Source organism: Scleropages formosus, chromosome 6, assembly GCF_900964775.1.
Source record: "Scleropages formosus chromosome 6, fSclFor1.1, whole genome shotgun sequence".
Lineage (NCBI taxonomy): Eukaryota > Metazoa > Chordata > Actinopteri > Osteoglossiformes > Osteoglossidae > Scleropages > Scleropages formosus.
This window is the reverse complement of record NC_041811.1, coordinates 14,161,332-14,183,957: the sequence shown is the minus strand read 5'-3', so window position 1 is coordinate 14,183,957 and position 22,626 is coordinate 14,161,332. Positions and strand designations below refer to the sequence as shown.

The window sequence follows — 22,626 nt, the reverse complement described above, 5'->3', positions numbered from 1 at the left end:
CAGATGCTGTATATAAATGCATAATTCCTTTTATTATGTGATATAATTTATACAAGAAAATATAAAGTTGGAGGCACGCATGATTCTATACAAGCATTTAAATAAACCCTTATACATACATCATTTCAGGAATCCTAGCTCTTAAAATGAACAAAAGACAAATTTGTTTCTGATGCTGGGCTTTGAGCCCTTTTCTAGTCCAAGCAGAATATGTCACTCTTGCTATTTTATCGTAGTATAATATTGAATCCAGATAGCAGGAAAGCATTCCACAGTATACATGTATTTTCAACTTGTGTACTTGCATGTACATTGGTTTTATTTACATGCTTCAGCATTTTAAAAACATATTCATGTCATCTGACAGTGTCATGTTAGCTTACAATACTACCTTGTTTCAGAAATTATAAAGGTATTGCCTATACAAATGGGCAATGCAGCAACACAAGGTGACTGTAAAATCAGGACAAAGTTCAAGTAAAAAAATAAGTAATACATACACAGGCTATTTTGCTCCTCTGAACTTTAATCTTTCTGAATGCTTAACTACAACTATATAATGCTATAACTATAAGTATAATACAGATCTATTATTATGATACTGAGAAAATACACTTAAAAGATTGTTAACATTTCTAAGATATAGTGATAAAATTAAAAACTTGTGTAGTAAACAAGATGAGGTTCATTAAAAATGTTTTAAGTGAAACAAGAACATGTTCTAAGTACGCAGAACGTGAATGAATGGAAGCATTTTTTTAAGTAAAATGTACGTTCATCTTACATTTATACATTCTCGAAAGATTTAAACACAGATTTTGTGTATTGTGTGCTTTGTGTGTAGTGCCTTGGTCGAGTATTTCAGACATTTTGCTAGAGCACACCTGCTGTTGTGTCACCAACAAACTCCTTCCAGCGTTGAGAATGGTTGAAAGTACTGACCTTTGTAAACATTACTGGTGTTAAACACAGAGCAACATAATACTTGTTTATGTAAATCCCTGGGGAGAAACAAGTTAAATATTGAAGGCTATTATTAAGGCTAAAATTAGAACTTTTCCCCTTCATTTCATGAAGTTGTTTTGCTTTTAAGACGTTACGTATTTAATGTTTACTTCAGGGCACAAGTTCCCTGATTCATAGTTATTTCTCTTAGAATTATTTATCTCCTAGAGTTATTTTTCTTAGTTATTACATAAATAGATAAATAATACATATTTCCAAATAGATTCCCTATTTAGGGTGCTCAGTACAAAATATACACAGTCATAAACATTCTGGGAAATAGAGTGGTAATAAACTGAATTGAAAGTGACCCACTCGCAATGACGACCGGTCTGCTGGAAGTACCATAAATAAATCACACAGTGCTACAGCTTTATAAGAATCCCTTGCTGAAGAACTTCAACAAGAAAATGTCTCCATAAGCTCATTCTGAGTAGAATACTAGCTATGGCTATGAGGTCTGCACACATAAATCTTCTGCAGTGGGTCATGCGGGAGCCAAGTGAACAGGGGACCAGCAAAAATGTACAATCCTCTAGGATAACATTAACAGCAGTTTCTCATTTTTCTATGCAGCTGACTCATCCATGATATTAGACATACGTTACGACACGTTTGTATTATACAAAAAATGTCCTTATGAATAAGCATAGAGTATATGTCATGTAAATGTGTCAGTAATGTGTCTAATACTACAATTTTGATGAAACTGATATAATGAACAGAAGAAAAACAATTAACAAACATTGTCCTTGTAATGCAAAAGACAACGTACCAAAACACTGTTTTTAAATGCAAATGTAAATGTAATGTTTGCAACCCTGTCCAACAGAGACACATTTCAACTCTTTCAGGAGCTAGCATAAACATTCAGAAGTATTGCTTCATGTATAGAATTGTTTTTGGAGGTGAATTTTCATTTATTCCTACATGAAATTGGAGATGGAGATGGAGTACGACATTTTACCATTTTAATCGAAATGCAACTCTTTGAGGCTTTCATCATTTAATTTAGAGTAAAAAATGTAGTCTTTAATGAGTGAGTGGGTGCCATAGGGCTCATGCACCATTCATGTTCATTTTTTACTGCAGCACAGAATGCCTGGTTTGACGCTTCAAGCACTGGCAACTAATGTATAAATGTTGCACTTATGCAGACTCGCTGCTTATCCATTCCTTCCGCATGAAAGCTGAGACTACTGATGCTGTGTTTGAGTCACCGGAGGATTTATTATGCATTTGTTTCAACATTATTTGTTTGTTTCTACTGTGTGTTTAACATTAAAACAGTGATCTGAGTCCTTAGCCTCCCCTTCACCTCCAGGTGTTGGGTGCAAACCTCCCCCGGTAAGTAAGTGTATGTTTTGATGTGTTTCCCCCACGATGCACAGCCTCTGGAGAGAATCAAAGACCCACATGCCAGAGAGCTGCCCCGTCGCCTCACATCACCACGCACTTGCCCTTCAGCTTCTCCGCCCGCTTCTGCTGCTTATTCTTCTTGCCGTCGATCTGGAGGCTGACAGTCCTGCGCTTCTCTAGGTTCAGCAGCTCCTGGAAGAGCTCCTTGACGTTGTAGTTGGTCTTGGCTGACGTCTCCATGAAGGCACACTTCCACTTCTTGGACATGGCCTCGCCGTCACTGGTCTCCACCTCTCGGTTCTGGGCCTCGTCGCACTTGTTGCCTACCAGCATGATGGGAATGCTCTCCACGTCGCCCTTAATCTGGCAGATCTGCTCGAAGATGGGCTTGAGCTCCTCCAGGGACTGCCGGCTGGAGATGGAGTAGACCAGGATGAAGGCGTGGCCCTTGGAGATGGAGAGGCGCTGCATGGCAGGGAACTGGTGGCTGCCCGTGGTGTCCGTGATCTGCAGGGTGCAGATGCTCTTGTCGCAGCTGATCACCTGCCGGTAGGTGTCCTCGATGGTGGGGATGTAGCTCTCGCGGAAGGTCCCCTTCACGAAGCGCAGCACCAGGGAGCTCTTGCCCACTCCCCCTGCACCGAACACCACCACGCGGTAGTCGTTGCTCTGCTCTGGCATTGTTCTTCAGGAGGCCTGGGTGGGGAGAGCAAGGGGAGTCACTCGCTGACAAAAGCAGCGCTGCTCACATCACGGACAAACAAGCTTGGGTGAGGAGAACACATTTCTCTTTCTTTCCCCCTCATAAAGGCAGTCTTTTATATGTAAGCTGTCAGGTTTTCCGTGTGGAAAAAACCGGCAAGAAAATTATTCATATCATATTCATTTTCTTAGCAGCCCATCCATCATTAAAGCCATTGAGAAAAGCAGCCACACACGACACGCAGGAAAAATCATCTATCGCCCATCCGATGCCCGCAGATGCTGAGATGTCGGAGGAATTTCCGTGGCATGTACCTTCTGCATGTCTTTTCCCCCATTCTCGCTGTAGCCATTTTTTTTCCTTATAATTATTAATCCACGCGGACGTGTCAGCGCTGGCCCACGAATCACGCCGTAGCACCGCAAGCCGCCGTTTCCACGCAGCTCCCGCCGACGCTGGGTGAAATGGGATAAACGGTACAGTCCCGGGGGAGGCGAGCGGAGCGCGAGGGGGACCGCGCACGTGCCGCAGGGAGTCACACGGCGCCTCGAGCCCCCCGCGCGCCGCCGCTCCAACACGACCCGCGCACCGCGTAAACACGCCACGAGCGCGAAGGGCCCGAGACGACGGCTAATAATACCGCGCGCGCAAACTCGGTAGACGCATTATCGGATCTTGGATAAAAGAGACGAAACGGAAATAAGAAGAAATCAAACTAGGAGACTCGATCGATGTGCAGCGGTCAAAAACGGCAGAAATAAAAATAAGAGCCACGCCTCGCAAATAGTTACGAGTCGCTGCCGCGCAAACGGTTACGTTTTGGTACTTGAGCGCGCGGCGTGGCTCGGAAACGAGCCGTGGCTGTGTGAGAATTCCTCCGTGCCGTGCGGCGAAGGTGCGGTGTAAGCTCTTTTTTTCTGCGGGCCCCTCACCTATGAGTATGACCGTCATCGTGGATCCGTTTCATACGTTTCCTTCAGAAGAACCCGCAAGTGCCAAGTCCAAACTGCCTTCATTTCGATGACAACAAATAACACACATCCTAAATGAGGCAAATTGGACGGACCGTAATAAACTGCTGGCCCAACACACACACACAGCCAGGCTGCACTAATCTAACACGAAAACAAATACACAGTGATTCAGACAAGCAAATTAAAATATTTGTCTCATATAATGAGGACAGTTACATCGACTTACTAACTTGTTCAAAGAAGGCAAAGAACTAATTTGTAACTGTAAGTTTAAAGAAAAAAAAGGCACTCACGTAGAGAAGTGTCAGAGTGAAATGAGGAGAAGTTTACACAGGAGATTTCATGTTGAAGGGAGACTCCAAGAAGAACACAGCATCCCTCTCTCTCTCTTTCTCTCTCTCTCTCTTTCTCACACACACACACACTCTCTCTCTCTCTCTCTCTCTCTCTCTCTCTCTACCCCGCTCTATCTCGCTCTATCTCTCTCTCGCTCAACGAGTACCGGCCCCAACGCGGTCCGCAGCGCTCCTTCAACCATCTGCGCTGCCGCTATTTAAAGGCGCAGCTTGCAGGAGCCTCGTGCGCCCGCGCCCAGCCGCGATGACGCAAAGGTGGGATCTCGCCCATTGTCAACGCCTCCGCCCTGCGTCCCCCCCCCTCCCTTCCCCATGGCAACCCTATAAAACTGTCAGAGTCGGTGATCCTCCGCGGCATCGGTCTCCGTGTCGTCTCATCATACTACTGCCCCCGGCTGCAGGGTCTGTTTGCGCATCTTCTCAAACAAACATCATATGGTGCGGAGGTCAGCCTTCGAGAGGAGCCCGCAAGATTTTGTGACAAAATAGTAGGAAAAACCGTTCAGGTACAAAAACCGGCCAAGCTGAAAAGATGAATTTGGGTCTTTCCCACATTTACTGGAAGAAGATTTACTGCTATGTGGTCACAGTACATCCACCAAGGCCTATTTATAGGTCTACTACAGCACCCTTTCCTCAGGACACAAAGCTTTGCTCTAAAGTAAAACATCTCTCAAAACTCACTCCAGGAATGCTATAGTGTTACAATGTGGTGGGACAACACAATACTGTCTATACGGTACATAATGAGGAAGCGCATACAGCATGCATAATTTCATCACTCATATATACTTCAAATAAGAGGGCAAATCGAAAGGTATTTGAAATAATCTATTATTGTAGATCTTGCCCATGAAATTCAAAGGAGTTTTTAAAGGAGGACTTTTAAATCAACTAAAATTAGCTAAATGGAGTGCAGATAACTACAAGTCATGTCTCTAAAGGATGTATTGCATTTTCCTAAAGGCAGGTATATAATTCCTTACATTAGATACTTACTGTCCTTCATGGGAAATATATCTGATTTAATATGAAATTTACAAAATCCAAAGAAAAAGCCATGTACAGTTACTTACCTATTTATACAGTGGAATAATTTCACTGAAGTAATTTAGGGTGAGTACTTTGCTCAACAATACTGCAGCTGGAGGTGGGAATTAAACCTGCAATCTTTGGGGCCAAGGGCAGCAGCTCTAACCACTACACTTCCAGCTGCCTCCTGTGCCGGAGCCTTTTTTTAATCTTTTTTTTTTTAATAGACCATAGGGGGGTGCGGTGGCGCAGTAGGTTGGACCGGGTCCTGCTTTCCAGTGGGTCTGGGGTTTATGTCCCGCTTGGGGTGCCTTGCGACGGACTGGCATCCCGTCCTGGGTGTGTCCCCTCCCCCCTCCAGCCTTTCACCCCGTGTTGCTGGGTTAGGCTCCAGCTCCCTGCGACCCCGTGTGGGACAAGCGGTTTCAGATGATGTGCGTATGAAATAGACCATAATAATACTTCAGAACCAATGTTTTCATTTTACTCTGCCCACCTTTCATGTATATTTACATTTACACATTTTTACATTTACTCATTTGCAGACACTTTTCTCTAAAGCAATGTACAACTCAAAGTAAATAGTACATTTCATTAACATACGGAGTGATATAGCCATAGTCGGGGGATTCTCAAAATACAGTCGGATTGTCTGATTTCGCAAGTGGCAATATGTGTAATTGACAGGGGGAATGTTTTTTTAAGATGTATTTTGGAGCAGATAGGACAAATGGAGAGAAGTGGGTCTGAGAAAGATGTGCTTTGAGACCCTTCTTGAAAGCTGAAAGGGTTTCAGTAGCTCTGAGTGAGAGAGGGAACTCATTCCACTGGAGCTAGAACCGGGTACTATCAAGCTATTGATTGTTTCTGTGTAGGACCAGCAAGTGGCCAGAAATGTGGAGGAGCATAGCTGTCTGGTCAGCCCCGTCTTTCGGATTGGCGAGCTCCGAACGAATGCAGACCGGATCTGTGTTTTCAGTCCACGGATATTGTGAAAAGGGTTTTTTTGTCTGGTGGGGGCATCTGAAGTGTCATGGTCCGGTGGGAGGCACTTGCAGGCGTCAGGTTGGCACAGAGGACCCCAAACTGAGTCTGTTTCCGATGACAGATGGTCTGAGGCCGGTGTCCTGAGAGGCAGGGACAGTGGGTGAGGTAGCGCTGGGGCTGTGGCTCGCTCACGTCTTCTCCTGCACGGTACTACCGCCACCAGACGCAGCACATGCCATTCAGGATGCCAAAGGCCTATGTGGATTGTGTTTTTGTCGCAGATACTACTCTTAAGTGTTATTACCCTGGGCCAAGGTATGTAACCTAAATAATTTGCATCTGCTTTTGCTGAACGCTTATTGAAATTGGGTTGCTGTGGTGTGGAGCAAATCATAGATATAAAGTTGTTACACACTGAACAGGATGGCAGAATATAGCAGACTACTCACCCATCATCTTGCATGACCATCCTGCTTTTGACAGTGGGAGGAAACCAGAACAACGCTAACACATGCGGTGGATGCAAAGTGCAGAGAGATAAGGAGGTAGATTTGAACCTACAACCTTGCAGCCATAAGACAGCAGCTCTTACCCCACAAACCACATGCTTACTGTGAGAAGAGGGCTGAGTGGCCCATACTGGAGAGGAGCCAATGCAGGACTGAAGAGAACAGGTGTCTCTCTGCTAAATATCTAAACATTCGCTTAATTTCAACCCAAACAATCTGCCAGTGCAACATGGTGAAAGCTAAATTGTTATTTATCACAAATTCGATCGCTGTACATGAAAATATATGCACATCACTGAGAGCATGTTTTGGATACTGGCATATCATTGCTCTAAATGGTTTCTTTTTAATAGGAAATACAGTGTACAATAATGAAATGTAAATTATGTCAATAAACTTGGAGAGGTTTCATTCACTGCCTTTCCCAGTGAGGAGAGTGGGCCATGCTTGCTTCTGGGCAAGGTGATTGCAATAATTACACACCATCCATTTTCAATAACTGCTTGTCCTGAGTAGGGTCATGGTTAACTGGAGCCTATCCCAGGACCACTGGGTGCGAGGCAGACTTACAGCAACCTGGAGGGAACATACAAGCTCTACACACATTGAACCCACGTTCTCTCACACCCCCGCAGGCGGTATGAGGTGGCAGTTCTGCTAGCTCCACCACCATGCTGCCCCTTTATTATACACCTTCCAGGAGAAATTACTTTCTTAAGGCACAGTATTAGTTCCTGAATGTGCAGTAACTCACACAGAATAACCCTGGATCAAATCTTTGCTTCAGGGTCCAACAAATATTGCATGAGTAATGTTCCTTGTTAGCATACACCCATATTAAATGGTTGCATAAATTGTATGAACTAAAAAGAAGAATATGAATAATAGTGAATAATTCGAAGAAACGTACAAATATCTGTTTTGCTTTGGTACAAAAATGCCCCTCAAGCTTTTGCCAAGTATGTCTTGACACGGCATCAGACTGCTTACTTTACGGGAGGGCTGATAGTGTAGTGGCTAGTGCTGCTTCTGCCTTGGAACCCAAGGGTTACAGGTTCAGGCCTCAAGCTGTAATACAATGTACTTAACCTAAATTTTTCAGTAAAAATCATCTACCTGTATAAATGGGTATATAATTGTAAGTTGCTTTGGAGAAAAGTGTCAGCTAAACAAATAAATGCAACTGACTTTAATCATTTCAGTAAGTAAAACTAAGTAAGGTTTGTGGTAAAACTTCGACTTATTTAAAATTCCTGCGAAAATAGACACCCATCCTTAACTTTTTATAAAATATTCATATTCTATATTGTCAGATACTTTGATCTTTCAGAGTTTCATTTTTTGTTAATGCAGTTATTTAAAACCTTCTTTGTGTCGATTTATTAGCTGGCTGGAGAAAAAAAAACACCTTTCAAATAGATTGATGGCCTTGTAATGTATTTTAGGGCAATTAGTTTTAAGTTAACATTGAAATTAGTTTTTAATGTATGAAAGGGGGGCAGCAAGGGGGGCACGGTGGCATAGTGGGTTTGGCCGGGTCCTGCTCTCTGGCGGGCCCGGCATTCGAGTCCTGCTGGGTGTGCCTTGCAATAGACTGGCGTCTTGTCCTAGTTGTGTCCCCTCCCCCTCCAGTCTTGTGCCCTGTGTTGCCAGGTTAGGGTCCGGCTCACCGCGACCCCGCTTGGGACAAACAGCTTCAGCCTCTGTGTGTGTGTGTGTGTGTGGTGGGTAGCGCCAGTGTCTCACGCTCCTAAGCTGTGTGTTCGGGTGTAGGTTCGAATCAGCTCAGTCTCTGTGGAGTTTGCATGTTCTCCCAGTGTTTATGTGGTTTTCCTCTGGGTGCTCTGGTTTCCTCTCAAGGTCTATAGACATGTTTAAGGTGAAGTGGTGACTCTGATGTGCCTGTGTTACGTTTGTGTGAATGAGTGTGTGTGACTACCCTACAATGGAGTGGCATCCTATCCAGTGTGTACCCTAAGTGTCCGGGAAAGATGCAGGATCACTGTGACTCTGCACAGGTTACTGAAAACTGATGGACTGATTATTGGTGTTGCTTCCATTTGTGGCCTTTGCTGCAGCCTTTGCCCTCAGATGACATGAGGAACTGAATTGTAACCTAGTCCCCAGCGTGTAGCGTAGCCAATCCTGCCCCCTACTGCACAGTTGCGCCACAACAGGCCCCATCATGAAAGCAAGAGATTCAGCTGCAGATAAACTCATCACACAGAGCACCTGGCAAGTGATCTGACTTCCTTCCACTTTCTCTTCAAACGGGACTCATAACCGTGACATGGACACTAAAAATAGTAGGTAAACGCGCTACCTACAATAAACGTGACGAAAGTGTGCGTAGTGTCACAGCAGTGAATGCACTAGTTATTCAACAGCGAACCTTGTTCTGGGCTTTCGACACGTCGAGCAGCTTCAGCCAGCACTCTGCTGCTTTCACCAGCAACTTCTGTCCATGATGTCAAGTTCAAAAATCTATTTTACATATATGTATACTTATATACGGGGGCGCGGTGGCGCAGTGGGTTGGGCCACAGTCCTGCTCTCGGGTGGGTCTGGGGTTCGAGTCCCGCTTGGGGTGCCTTGCGGCGGACTGGCGTCCCGTCCTGGGTGTGTCCCCCTCCCCTTCCGGCCTTACGCCCTGTGTTGCCGGGTAGGCTCCGGTTCCCCGTGACCCCGTATGGGACAAGCGGTTCTGACAGTGTGTGTGTGTGTGTGTGTGTGTGTGTGTGTGTGTGTGTGTGTGTGTGTGTGTGTGTGTGTGTGTGTGTGTGTGTGTGTGTGTGTGTGTGTGTGTGTGTGTGTGTGTGTGTGTGTGTGTGTGTGTGTGTGTGTGTGTGTGTGTGTGTGTGTATACTTATATTTCGGGGTGCGGTGGCGCAGTGGGTTGGACCACAGTCCTGCTCTCCGGTGGGTCTAGGGTTCGAGTCCCGCTTTGGGTGCCTTGCGACGGACTGGCGTCCCGTCCTGGGTGTGTCCCCTACGCCCTGTGTTACCGGGTTGGCTCCGGTTCCCCGCGACCCCGTATGGGACAAGCGGTTCTGAAAGTGTGTGTGTGTGTGTGTATATTTCTTTGGAAATGTAAGTATATGTTTGGAAATACTCTATGCACTCATATTTCCAAAGAGAAAAGACGAAAGTATGGCAGTCCATGCAAAGCATGGGCAGGGTAGTGCCCATGGACTCCCTCAGCAACACTATGTATGTTGTAACAATTCAGGACATAAGACAACAGTGATAAAAAGCAGGCAAAACTGAAACTTTTTCTCTTCATAACTTCTCATCTTTGCTGTATGCACCATAACAACACCAACAAACTAAAATCAGGCAAGACAAAATACTGATCGCTTAGATAGGCTACTTTATATCATTTACTAATATCACTTAACAGGCTAAGTATTTGACTCAAGATGGCGTTTAATAATATACACATTGCAAATGATGAACACCCAGAAATGGGCGTGCAATGAAGTCAGGTTTTGTGTATTAATAGTCTGAAGTCAGGTTATGTATTGCGCCAAATGCAGTATTAAACATTTTCACAGCAAACCGAATAGAGTTGGATCTTTGAATGTGCAACATTGTGTATTTAGTTGTTTTTAGCAACTAAAATATAGTGTCAGTGTAATAAAATATTTAAAAGTCAGTTGCATATTTAAGAGTCACTCATTTCATTAAACATCAGTATGTGTACCAAAAACGTTTTTTTAAAAATTCATACGGTAGATTTAAATTTGATTTGTGAATATTTCTCATGTTACTGCACATTCATCTATTCAATGTAAATTAATGTTTTCTTACTCTATATTTGCAGCACTTTGTGGTTTTGCCCAACAGCTGCTGTGACTTCCTCTGTTAAGAATACACACGCAGCAGTTCTCATGGATGAATGACCCATCAGGACAGTTTGATGTTTTTTCACTCATTCTTCACCATCCCCACCATCCTGTATTAAAAAAAAAAAAAAAAAAATATATATATATATATATATATATTATATATGCAAGGACACACATATAGATATATATATACATCTTCCTGTTTGTGCTTTTACTCACTGCTCTACAACTACTTTTAAAAGTGTTTTCTAGTTCTTTTAAATCCCTGTAAAAGAGCGTATCACCGGCAGGTTGTATTCTTTTGTGCAATTCAACTTGAGCTAAAAAATGAAATGGTGATATTTGTTAATGGTCTATTTTGTAGAAGATGTTCTAATATGTTTTCATGTTTGATATTATGAGAATCCATCATTTATTCCAGAATCCAGTAAAGCAAGACTTGTGCAAACTTGCTAGCACGACACTTGCAGATTGTTTTAGACGGCCTACGCCTTGAAATGAATTTAAGATTAGACCAATGCTTAGAATAAAAGGGAAGTTAAACTTACAAGGAAGTAACAGCATGGGCCTGAAAAAAAGAGGAAGCTTAGACTTCCACATTGCTCTCTTCATAGTTAAAAATTAATGTAATAAGAAATTTGGTGGTACGCTCAAAGTCCAGAGCTGCGAGGCGGCATATTGCCGAGCGCGGACGGGTATGTGCTGCATTCTTATGCGCCCTTGAGGTCTTGACGTTCTATCTCCCGACACGCTTGTCCTTCTGTGACGCCTTTCAACATCCAACAAGGGGGCTGACCACAACATATCCTGTTCAGCCTTCTTGCTGTTGAAACATGGTCGCTGCTGTGCTGGATCTCCGGCCCAAATAAAGCAGGTTTTGCAAATCCTTAACAAGGTAGGCATTTCTCTTTTACATTATGTGCTTGCTTCTTGGTTTTGTTTTATGAGCTCACTGGGGAGCTGCTGTCATTGGAACTGCCTTTTTTCAAGTGCAGATGTGATAGTTTTTGATCAAAGTGAGGTGGCTTTAGTGGTGCAGACTAACAAAGTAATGCGGAATTTCAGCAGAAGTGAAGGAACTGATCCAGCCGTGCCAGGGATTGATTGCCTGTGTAAGCGTGCCTGTTATAAACAGTAAACGCAAATAGAGAAATTTTAAATTGCAGAAACTGCACGAAAATGACTATAGCTGTGAGGAGGGACTATAACACACACATAATGTGAGAAAGTGTTATTTTGTTGTAATGTATAATGAAAATGGCACAGTTGAGAAAATGAAGTTGCTTGGGGGCGGTCAGCAGTTTCTCAGAAGTTTGTTTTGTTTTCTTTCATGGTGCAACTGTAGTACAGTTTAATCTTTCTAACAAAGTGTGTTCTTTGTCAGAAATATTTCAATTTCAAGAACTAGTTGATAAATTCAGTTCAAATTATTCCACTTAATGGGTGTTTCCTTAACTATTATGGTGGAAAAACTGTAAAATAATAGTTGAATAATCCAATAAACACATTTTTTTGTCTTGCCTAAATTGGTAAAGGGTTATATTGTTTTTTAACAAAACCTTTTTACAGTTAAAAATAGCACTACTGTAAAAGATTCTGTGTGTATAAGCTTCTAGCTTATATGTTTGCGGTGTTGTAATAAAATCGTTACAAGTTTTCATAGCACTTAACATCTGAAACTGTTCATTGTTTCATGTGTTCAAAGGATAGGCTTAGATCTGAGACAGAAGTTTTTGCTTTGGCACTATAACTGAAAATATATCCCTTCCTGTAATATGCTAATAAATAAACGGTACTAATTCTGTAATGACACAGCAAGAAAAGAGTTTCATAGCAAACTTGGTCTTGCTTTGCTTGTTTCCTTTGCACATTTGTGCTCTTTCAGAGACTATTAATATGTATTTCTTTCATCTGTGATCATTTTTTAAAAACTATATTTGATAAAATAGTAAAGTCGCTCAACATGTTATGTGAAACTGAATAAATACTGAATTTTAAATAGTCAAAATTAGAGAGAAGCCAGTCTGGTACTCCTTATTTTGCCAGTTTAAGTATTGTGTATTTGCAGTAATCCAACTATCAGCAAATGACAAAGTATCCATGGTAAAATATTGTAACTTATGAAGCAATTCTTCAGTTTAACTTTCTAGCAAAACACTGTTATACATTTTGAGAATTGGTGTTTTTTACAAAAGAACAGTGAAATAACCTTACTATGACCTCGATGCAAGTAACCAGTGTTCTCCCTGCATTCTTGCAACTTCACTATAATGACATTGTTTAAAAATGTACATTTTCCATTTGTGAATATTAAGTTCCCATCAAGGATAAAAAAAAGTTGTTAAGAACTGTGAAGTTGCCCATATTTGGGAAAGAAAAAGTTTTTTTCTGCAAAATGATATATCATTTCAACAGGGCATGCAACAGACATGCACTTGAAGTTAGAGAATGAATACAGTAAAGTACTTTATGTTTAGCACTATATGAGAGAAACATATCAATTCCTATGTTAAAGACTTGATTGTAGCATCTCACATTACATCATGTTTCTGAGTACAGAAAAAATAGCACAATGATTATTGCTTTAAACCATTTAAATCTTTATTGTAATTTGAATTATAGTTAATGTCATTAACACTGGTGTGATCTTTTTCGTGTAGCATTTCCATGTGGCCTGTTTGTTTTTATAGATATAATCGGTACCTTTTTCTTCCGGAGCAGAAAACTACTATTGCAGCACCACCAAATTTAATAGGTCAGACTTCACATATGGATATTGTGGTCTTAAAGTAAACATTTTCAAAATGGCTAAGTATTAACTGATGTTGTTTAAATCAAAAATACTTTTTTTTTTTTACATTCAAGAAGCTGTACTGAGTTGATATACGGTAGTAATACTTGATGTTAGAGTTTTGCTTGATGAAATTATTTATTTGGCCAACCTTCAATAAAAATGACAAATGTATAATGTTTGCCTTAAACCTGGGACCTTGGGGTTTTTGTCACCTCAACCTGCCTTTTGAACAACCACTATTAATTTATGAGTTTATATTTAGGATGCCAACAAAACTGTAGATGAACACAATATATTAGCAATATTCCATCATTTTTATTTAAGATTTTATCGAATGATTTTACTTATGTTGAATACACAACTACATGGCATAAAAAACTATGGTTTTAAATTAGTAGATAATGAGAAATATTACAATAACTGTGGTATTTGTATTTACTTTTCAGTTCATTTATGAGTCAAAGCAAAAAAAAAAAAAATGGCTGAACGCAGAAGTAAAATGTGTTGTGCAAGTGAACCGTAAGATATATAACTAAAACAATAGATATAACTTACCAGTAAAAAATGTGGGTACGCTTGCTAGTCACTAGTTTGTAGAGGTCATTCAGTCAATAAGTTTGAGCAGGAAGTAGACAAGATTTCTGCAGCTGGACAGGATAATTATGAAATGCTTTGCTTTCATGCTTTGTCCAGTTCATCCAGTGCAGGTGTTGCACAAGTGTGCTAAAGTGGGCTCGAATTATTGACACACTTGAATAAAATCTACAAAAAGGCAGTGTAAATTAAACTGCCCAGATATACAGTTGTGTAGCATCACAAAAAAACTGGGAAATTTCGGGCTTTGATTTTAATATACGTCTTTTAAACAAATTTTCACAAGCAATACAATGTTCTCTTCAGAAATACAGGTTTCAAAATTATTGGTTCCCAGGTATTATTTAAATTTTTGCAGTTTGTGTGAGAAAGCAAATGAAAATGAAATTGACAGTGGAATTCCAATTGTACCACTAATTTTCAAAGAGCTGTTTTGGACTTTTTCATTTTATCAAGGGTGTCAATAATTTTGGTGACCCCTCTATATACAGTAAGTGCAGAAAGTGTGCGCCACTCAGTCTGCTAGTACGATTTCCTGTATAACAACCAGAACACGTTTGTATTGCATTTTTTGTATGCTTATCTAAACTTACTTAATATTTTGATGAAGCATTATAACTTTTATTATAAAAGTAAATAAAAAGTGCAAAATCAAGCTTTATGTTTTTAAGGATTTATTATTGACCATCTGTTGGTCATTCCATACAAAGAAATATGAAAACAAAAGAGCTTCTCCCAGAACTGAGGAATGGAGCTTGTTGACAGATGCAAGGAACCAGTGAAAAATGTAAAATTATTTATATTAAAAGACATAAACAGAAAAGTTCTTTGGTCTTATGAGACAAAAATATAATGAGTTACTCAGCCTTAAATGATGATGAGTTGTTTAGCCTTAAAGAAAGTGCTATGTGTTGCGAAAAAAGAACAATTTATCACTCAAACACCATTCCTACACTGAAATATGGCGGTGGCAGCATTATGTTGTGGGGATGCTTTTCATCAGCCGAGATTCTCAAAACAGAAGGAAAAATTAATGGAATAAAACATAAAAAAAATACTGGATCTTTTGCAGTTTATGAAAGCTCTGAGTGAGCTAGTAGTATAGTGGTTAGAGCTCCTGCATTTGGATCCAAAAGTTGCAGGTTTGCTCTGCACCTCTGGCTGTAGTACCCTTGAGTAAGGTACTTATCCTAAATTGCTGTAGTAATATTACCCAGCTGTATAAATTAGTAAACAGTTGTAAGTTCCATTCTAGGAATGTAATAAGGGAAGACTGTGCTTATTTGAAACTGGGACAACTTTAGCAAGTCAATGGCCCCAAATACAAAGCCCAAATCTACTCCTGAGTTGCTTAAAAAGATGGCAAAATCCTGACTTAAATATGGCAAATCTATGGCAGGAACATGACAATACTGCTCACTGTTGCTCCTTATGTAACAAGCAACAGTAGGAGCGATTTTGCAACGAAGGGTGGGAAAATAATTATAACACAGCAAATTCTAGTGGTAGTCTAAGGGTTAATACTTTCTACACCCACTGTATACTGAATATACAGTATATATAACCATAATATATGCTCAGAAACAGAAGCACATATTGCCAAGTAGCACTGTGAAGTTGTTATGAAGTGTGACATTAGAAGTATATTGTAAGGGCGAAAATTTATGTAGACTCATGTTTCAGTACACCTTAAGAAAGTTGACGGTTTAGTTTTCTTTTTCATTTGCCTGTATGAGTGTATACTTTTTACATTTTTCCACTTAGTGCTCTCCATGTTCAGTAGCACTGCTTTTAGGGTTTGGTTGCCATAACAATGACCTTTCATAGTCAATGAAGTACCCTGCTTTCGTCTGGAACCTTTTGTGGTCAGCTCTTCACATATGTCATGTATGCATTGAAAAACAGGATGCATATATGTTTGTTGTACTTTTCATTTACTTTTTCTGCTTTTGTACTGACTTTTTCGTTTTCTTTCGAATCAGTGTTCAGGGGAAATTTGATTTTGATAGCGTTCCATAGCAGAGTGCAGCAAGTGCGTTCTTTTTTTTAAGTATGACCTTTTCTTATTGATTTTACTGCTGCTCGTTTAGTAAATTATTTCTTGGACAAAGGAGATAAAATTAAGTAAGCCATGAAATAGAATTCAGAGTCTATTTTCTCCATACATACTTCATGATATTTTGTTTCTTTAACTCATATCTTTAAAGAGTGCTTATAGGCACTGGATGTTGCTGGGATTTCATAATGTAAGAAGAGTTCCTATAGTTGTTAAATTCATCTAACAAAACTGTAAATCACAACACTTAAGAATATTCTGTGTGAAGTGGCCGTTAGTGTCTATCTTCAAACATTAAAAAATATGTTTAATCTGCATGCAATATGTACATGTGGTAGATTAAAAAAAAAAAAAAAAACATTATCCTCCTCACACATTCAAATTTCTGTTGAAATTTTTACACCTACTGAGTTTTAAAGTAAACAGGCCTATATTTTTCCTTTATTGAGAAATACACACACACATTTTCAGAACCACTTGTCCCATATGGGTCATGGGGAACCAGAGCCAACATGGGGTGTAAGGCTGGAGGGGGAGGGGATACACCCAGGACAGGATACCAGTCTGCCACAAGGCACCCCAAGCAGGACTTGAACCCCAGACCCACCGGAGAGCAGGACTGTGGTCCAACCCACTGGGCCACTGCGCCACCACACCCCCTATCAAGAAATACCCAGTGAATAATCCTACATGTCTACATGACCTAATGTGAATGTTCTGCATATTTAAAGTAGCTCTGCCACTTATTTTCATTTTTGTTGTAGCGTCTAAGAGGAAGTTAGTCATATGTGATGGGAAATGAGCCAGCTTGAGCAAGGATGGGCTTTATAATGTTCTAAATAAAGTCTTATTGCACGGTATGATCATTTGCAAGTACAGTTTTAGTGTTCTAATGTTCATGAGCCTTCTTTGACTGTTTGCATTTCCGGGCAGCGAGGTATAATGTGTGTTGTGGATGCCTGAAGACCTACTTGTTGCTACATTAATTCAGCTTTAGGGTAGGTATTCTTCTGTTTTTTAACACAGGCCCATTGCTTCTGGGTTAGTCGGCTCCTGAACTCCCAGTTTTCTGATGAGAAAAATACTGAACTAGACATGAGGCACAAAAGTAGTGCATATACTGAATGTACCCCCTGTGATTTTTTTTTTTTTTTTGTGCTGCTACCTCTAGTTTTCTGAATGGTCGTTTTTCTACATAACTTCTTATTCTATGATCTTGCTCATCAATTCGACATTATCTTTATTCACAGGTTACATAGCTGTGTCAATTTTTTCCACTTTATTTCGCTTTAGCTTCAGATGTTTTTCTCTTAATGTATTGCATAAATTGTACTTTTGCTGAGATGTACGTTGCTTTGGACAAAAGCGTCTGCTAAATGAATAAATGTAAATGTAATGTTTTTTTTCTCTTCTCCCACAGATAGCAAAGTACATTTAGCCATTATCTTAAAGAACATGTAACTAGTCACTTACACCACTTTGTGGTAAAACTGGCCCTATAGCCATTCATCAGTACATACAGGGGTAGACAAAATAATGAGAATGTCACATAAAAAAATTACTTGAACTTTGAATTGTTTATTGTGTTTTTTTTAACTTTATTTGTCCTTTGGAATTATCTATATTCTTACCTTCAGCTGTCATAAAGCTTTATCCGATCTTAATCTGAGTCACAATAATACATAACCACAGTATGATGAAACAAAAAACGCACCTTCGGTTTCATGGTGTGTTTGTCAAATTTGTCATATCATAGTGCACAATGAGTTCTCCATTGTTTAACAATTCACTGCATAAAAATTAGATGTTACATTGTTTCTCACTTTTTCAGACAATGATCCTGAGATAGTTGAGGTTCCCTAGCCAGTGAAATTGGCCGGTCAAGGCTGCTATATACCTGTCGACACATTTGAGTTGAGGCCACAAACCTGTGGCCTACCAGTCTGTGGTGCAGTGTACCTTGTGGTGTGAGAACCTGCTGGGCAAATGTTCTGTTCACTGCCTCTTTTAACAGAGCTGGTCCTCGCCTACTTGTCTCCCAAACCATTAACGAATAAAACGATAAAAAATAAGAAACAGAATAAAAGAAGTTCTTCTTTCATACTTTGGTGGGCACCCTATTTCTCTTCTTCTGTTTTGTTTACTTGTTTTGTTTTGAGTGTGACCAGAAATTTTTGTTCTCAGTGCTTTTTCATGTTTTTTTATAACATTGGGACTGTATGCTCATGAAATACCCTTTGTGACACTGTATTAACACTGCCACTGCCAGTCATCCATACGTAACGTGACTCAAAATCATTCTCTCTTGTCTTCACCTCCCTGCTGTGAACATTGTCAAGACTTCATATTAAAGTGTCTTTATTCAGAGCTTGCGGTAAAACACTACATGCGTTAGCCAGAGATGGTAATTATACTGACATTTAGCACATGCTGTTGTTTATATATCTGAGTTAAAAAAAAGATATAATGTTTACGACATGCAAATATTTTTTTAAAAATCTTCTAAGGACTGACTGCTATGTATGTAATATGTGTCCACACTAAATTATGCAAATTAGATATTTGTAATGGAACTACACCTAGATATTTTAGAAATCCCCCAGTCTCTGTCTCTGTGCAGTAGATGGTGAAGGGTGCAGACCAAATGGTAGAGAGCAGCAGTAATGCAGTGAGCCGTATGGTCCTGCAGGCAAATGAGACCCCCCATGCTCCACTTCCTGTCCATGAGCAGACTGAGTGAGTTCTGAGATCACAGTAAGCACTCAAACCACAGTTATAACAGTGTCAGCCTTCACACCATCCAGCTTCTCAGATAAGCCTCACAGCTCACTACCCAAAACGCCCAGTTCCTACATACCAAAATAAAAGGCACAGATGACTGTGGCACCCATGGTGCAAGAAGAAGAAGACTTTTGGTAACGGGTGGATTAATTCTATAGTGCAGCTTTTGATAAGGCAGCATGACTCTGGAACTTTGTTTGCCCTGTGTTCCCCCATGTATGCTATTGTTGCTTTCTCCCTTGATGCATAGAGATGCTGCGCATGTAAAACAGTGATGCTGAATTGTTATTAGCATCTGTGTATGTGAATAAATGCGCTAGTCAGTGAGTGTGCTACCATTCATAGCCAACCCAGGTTTTATTGCCGCTTCCCTGTAGTGCACTGCATATTACAACTGCATTCATAGTAACTGCAACAAATAAATAAATGTGAGTTGTATATCAGTTTTGTTTTAAGTAATATATTTTATGTTAGTCAATCCATGATAAATTGGCAATACATTTATTCTAGTACAGTGATCAGCACTTCGTTTAGTGGTAGTGGGGCAGTTGGTAGTGCTTTGAAGCTCACCGTCCCAAGTGTGAGCTCACAGTCCTGCTGTAGTGTCCTTGATCAAGCTACTTACCCTGAATTTTATAGAGTGAAAAATACATATACACACACACTTTCTGAGCTGCTTGTCCCATACGGGGTTGCGGGGAGCCGGCGCCTACCTGGCAATACAGGGCATAAGGCTGGAGGGGACACACCCAGGATGGGACGCCGGTCCATTGCAAGGCACCCCAAGCAGGACTCAAACCCCAGACCCACTGGAGAGCAGGACCCGGTCCAACCCACTGCACCACCACACTCCCCACAGAGTGAAAAATAATTTTCTCTATAAATAAGTAAATCATTGTAATTATTTCTACAAACCTAAAATTGTACTTTGCCTTGGACAAAGCCAATTAATTAAATAATGACTACAAAAAGTATTACATAATATACTAGTAGTGTCTGTATTGCAATTGAAACACCAAAATAACCAAAATAAAATTTATAAAATACAATATATGTTAACATATTTTGAAAATTATTTGATTATAATTCTTGGAGTAAAATTATACTGAAACTATTGTGGTCTACTGGCATGCCATCCAGGGTGTTTCCTGACAATCTTTGTGCCCTGTACCTCTTGGATAGGCTTTAGACCACTGCCTCTCTGACTTGGTAAGGTGGTTAGTGTAGAAGCATTGGTGGTTCAGTGGTAGAATTCTCACCTTCTAAGCAGGAGAGCTGGGTTTGATTTCTGGTTGATGCACATGAAGTGCAAATCATCCTGTAACTATAGCTAACCCTGGTGTGGCAGATGTTCCTTGTTACCAGGCGTTTCTCAGCAAAAAGAGGCTCAAGTCTCTTCTTTGGGTGGCACAGTGAGTAGCGCTATTGTCTCACAGCACCTGGGTGGTGTGAGATGATGTGGGTCCAATCCCTGCTCAGTCTCTGTGAAGATTGCATGTTCTCCTCGTGTTTAAATGGGTTTTCTCCCACAATCCAAAGACATGCTCTTCAGGTTCACCTGTAGTGTGTGTGAGTGACAGAGAGAGTGTGTTCCACTGATGTATGGATGAGTGACCCAGTGTAAGTATTGTATCTAGCAGTGTAAGTCACCCTGGTGAATAAGGTGTGTGGCCTAGTAACACTACATAGTATCCATTGTAAGTTGCTTTGGAGAAAAGTGTCTGCTAAATAAATAAATGTTAATGATTGTGAGATAATAAAATGTCCATGTTTTCCCAAACATAATTTACAACCATGTCTTCTGTTTCTATCTGTTCTCTGTTTTATACCTGCTTTTACATTGAAATGTCATGGCTTGCAAATTTGTAAAGCTGTTAGGAAATCAGAAGTCAATGCAAAAGATATAGACCCTTCTTAAATGAGTGTGGAATGAAATATAGGTGGATCCTGCAGGTGTTATGCAGGAAGTATCTGCAAAATACGTTTTAAATGTGCTGGGAGAAGCAGAGACTTGAGTCAGCTGTTACTCCCAGCCTCTTGACCAAAGAAGCAAATGCTGAACTGTCCAGTTTGCTTGAAAGTTCCTGACATGTGGATGAACCTCCTAGGATATGGAGGATCTCAGTTTTGGAAAAACTATGTTGTAGATGGTGGTCAGTTACCCAGGTGGAGATGACTAAGAAGCAAGTTGCAATGCAAGAAAATACATCTGAAAAAATATGAGCCCTTGTGTTCTCTGTTAGGTGTCCAGCAATAGATTCTGCATTGTGTGGTCCAGCGAAAGTGCAGGTTACAATCTGCAATGGCGGACAATGTGGAGAAGCTACCATTCTTCTATGGGAACATTACGCGTGAAGAGGCAGAGGATTACCTGCGACAGGGTGGCATGGCAGATGGGCTCTACCTGCTGCGGCAGAGCCGGAGCTACCTGGGTGGCTACGCCCTATCCGTAGCATATGGCCGCCAGTTCTATCACTACACCATCGAGAGGGAGCTGAACAACACATATGCCATTGCTGGGGGAAAATCACACCGCACCCCAGTTGATCTGATCGACTACCACTCCCAGGAGTCGGACGGTCTCATCTGCCTGCTAAGGAAACCATGCAGCCGTCCACGTGGCATGGAGCCTAAGGTGGGGCCCTTTGAAGAACTGAAGGAGAAGCTTGTCCGGCAGTACGTCAAGCAGACGTGGAACCTGCAGGTGAGCCCCGCCCTCCTTAGCTTATTTTAAGGACAGAGATTTGAATATTCTGAAGATTGCAAGTTTAGATCTTGGACCTGTTTTAGTAGTCTTAAGCTTAATATTTAAGTTATTTTGAACAAGTAACAATTAGAACTTCCAGATCTGTGTTGGCAGCTGAGAAATTTATTTTCGTATTGTTTTCTATACTGAGGGGGCGCAGTGGCGCAGTGGGTTGAACCGGGTCCTGCTCTCCAGTGGGTCTGGGGTTCGAGTCCCACTCGGGGTGCCTTGCGATGGAATGGCGTCCCGTCCTGGGTGTGTCCCCTCCCCCTCCGGCCTTACGCCCTGTGTTGCCGGGTAGGCTCCGGTTCCCCGCAACCCCCTATGGGACAAGCGGTTCGGAAATGTGTGTGTTTTCTGTAATCATCGATTTCCTGTTAAATTCAAAACATTTTTCGTACAGGATTTCGTACACCATTTGTCCATCTTGCATACACCAGGCTAATGGGTGGTCTTCTGAAAAAGACCAGTCACAGACTAAAATGATTTTCAGTAAAGAATCCTGACTGGTGCTGCAGTTTATTCTAGTAATAAACTTTTTTCATAAAACCATCGCAGGAAGTAACGTGGGCTCCACATGCAGTGCTTTACAGTTTCCCTGTATGTAATGTGTTTTTTTTTTCATTTCTTGAAGCTAAGAAGAAAATTTTTCATCATAGTTGAGAGTTCAGCTTGATCATTTGCAATCGCTGGAGCATTTAGCTGGAGCATTTACATTGGCAGATGGCATATGGTATGTATATGGCGGCTGGTAGTATAGTGGTTACAGCTGCTGCCTTGCAGTCACAGGGGCCTGGGTTGGAATCCCCACTCCTGCTGTAGTACCCTTCAGCAAGGGACTTAATCCAAATTGACCAGTTGCATAAATGGGGTAAATTAGTA

General features: G+C 41.0%; 2 protein-coding genes across 6 annotated transcripts in view; one reads left to right on the top strand and one right to left on the bottom strand.

The window, feature by feature from the left end:
• Positions 1-72: 72 nt before the first annotated feature.
• On the bottom strand, positions 73-4,572 carry diras2 (DIRAS family GTPase 2). The gene is made up of 2 exons (XM_018744893.2): positions 4,335-4,572; positions 73-3,060 (listed from the first exon to the last, which is right to left on the bottom strand). The coding sequence occupies exon 2, from the start codon at positions 3,043-3,045 to the stop codon at positions 2,446-2,448; it is 600 nt and encodes a 199-aa protein (XP_018600409.1). The 5' UTR covers positions 3,046-3,060; positions 4,335-4,572; the 3' UTR covers positions 73-2,445.
• The window catches only part of syk (spleen tyrosine kinase), a 33,147-nt gene continuing 13,579 nt past the window's right edge, over positions 3,059-22,626 (top strand). For 2 of the 5 annotated variants that reach the window (XM_018744890.2, XM_018744887.2), the window contains exons 1-2: positions 11,389-11,668; positions 21,242-21,702. In XM_018744890.2, the coding sequence (XP_018600406.1) occupies positions 21,301-21,702 (402 nt within the window). In that variant the 5' untranslated portion in view covers positions 11,389-11,668; positions 21,242-21,300. Of the gene's footprint in view, positions 3,135-6,658; positions 6,732-11,388; positions 11,669-21,241; positions 21,703-22,453; positions 22,478-22,626 lie in introns of those variants that run through there. The other 3 variants (XM_018744889.1, XM_018744888.1, XM_018744891.1) reach the window with 3 other exon arrangements.

What these genes read in the sequence shown, in the direction of transcription:
- diras2 (XM_018744893.2), bottom strand. Translation starts at nt 3,045, where the DNA reads ATGCCAGAGCAGAGCAACGACTACCGCGTGGTGGTGTTCGGTGCAGGG.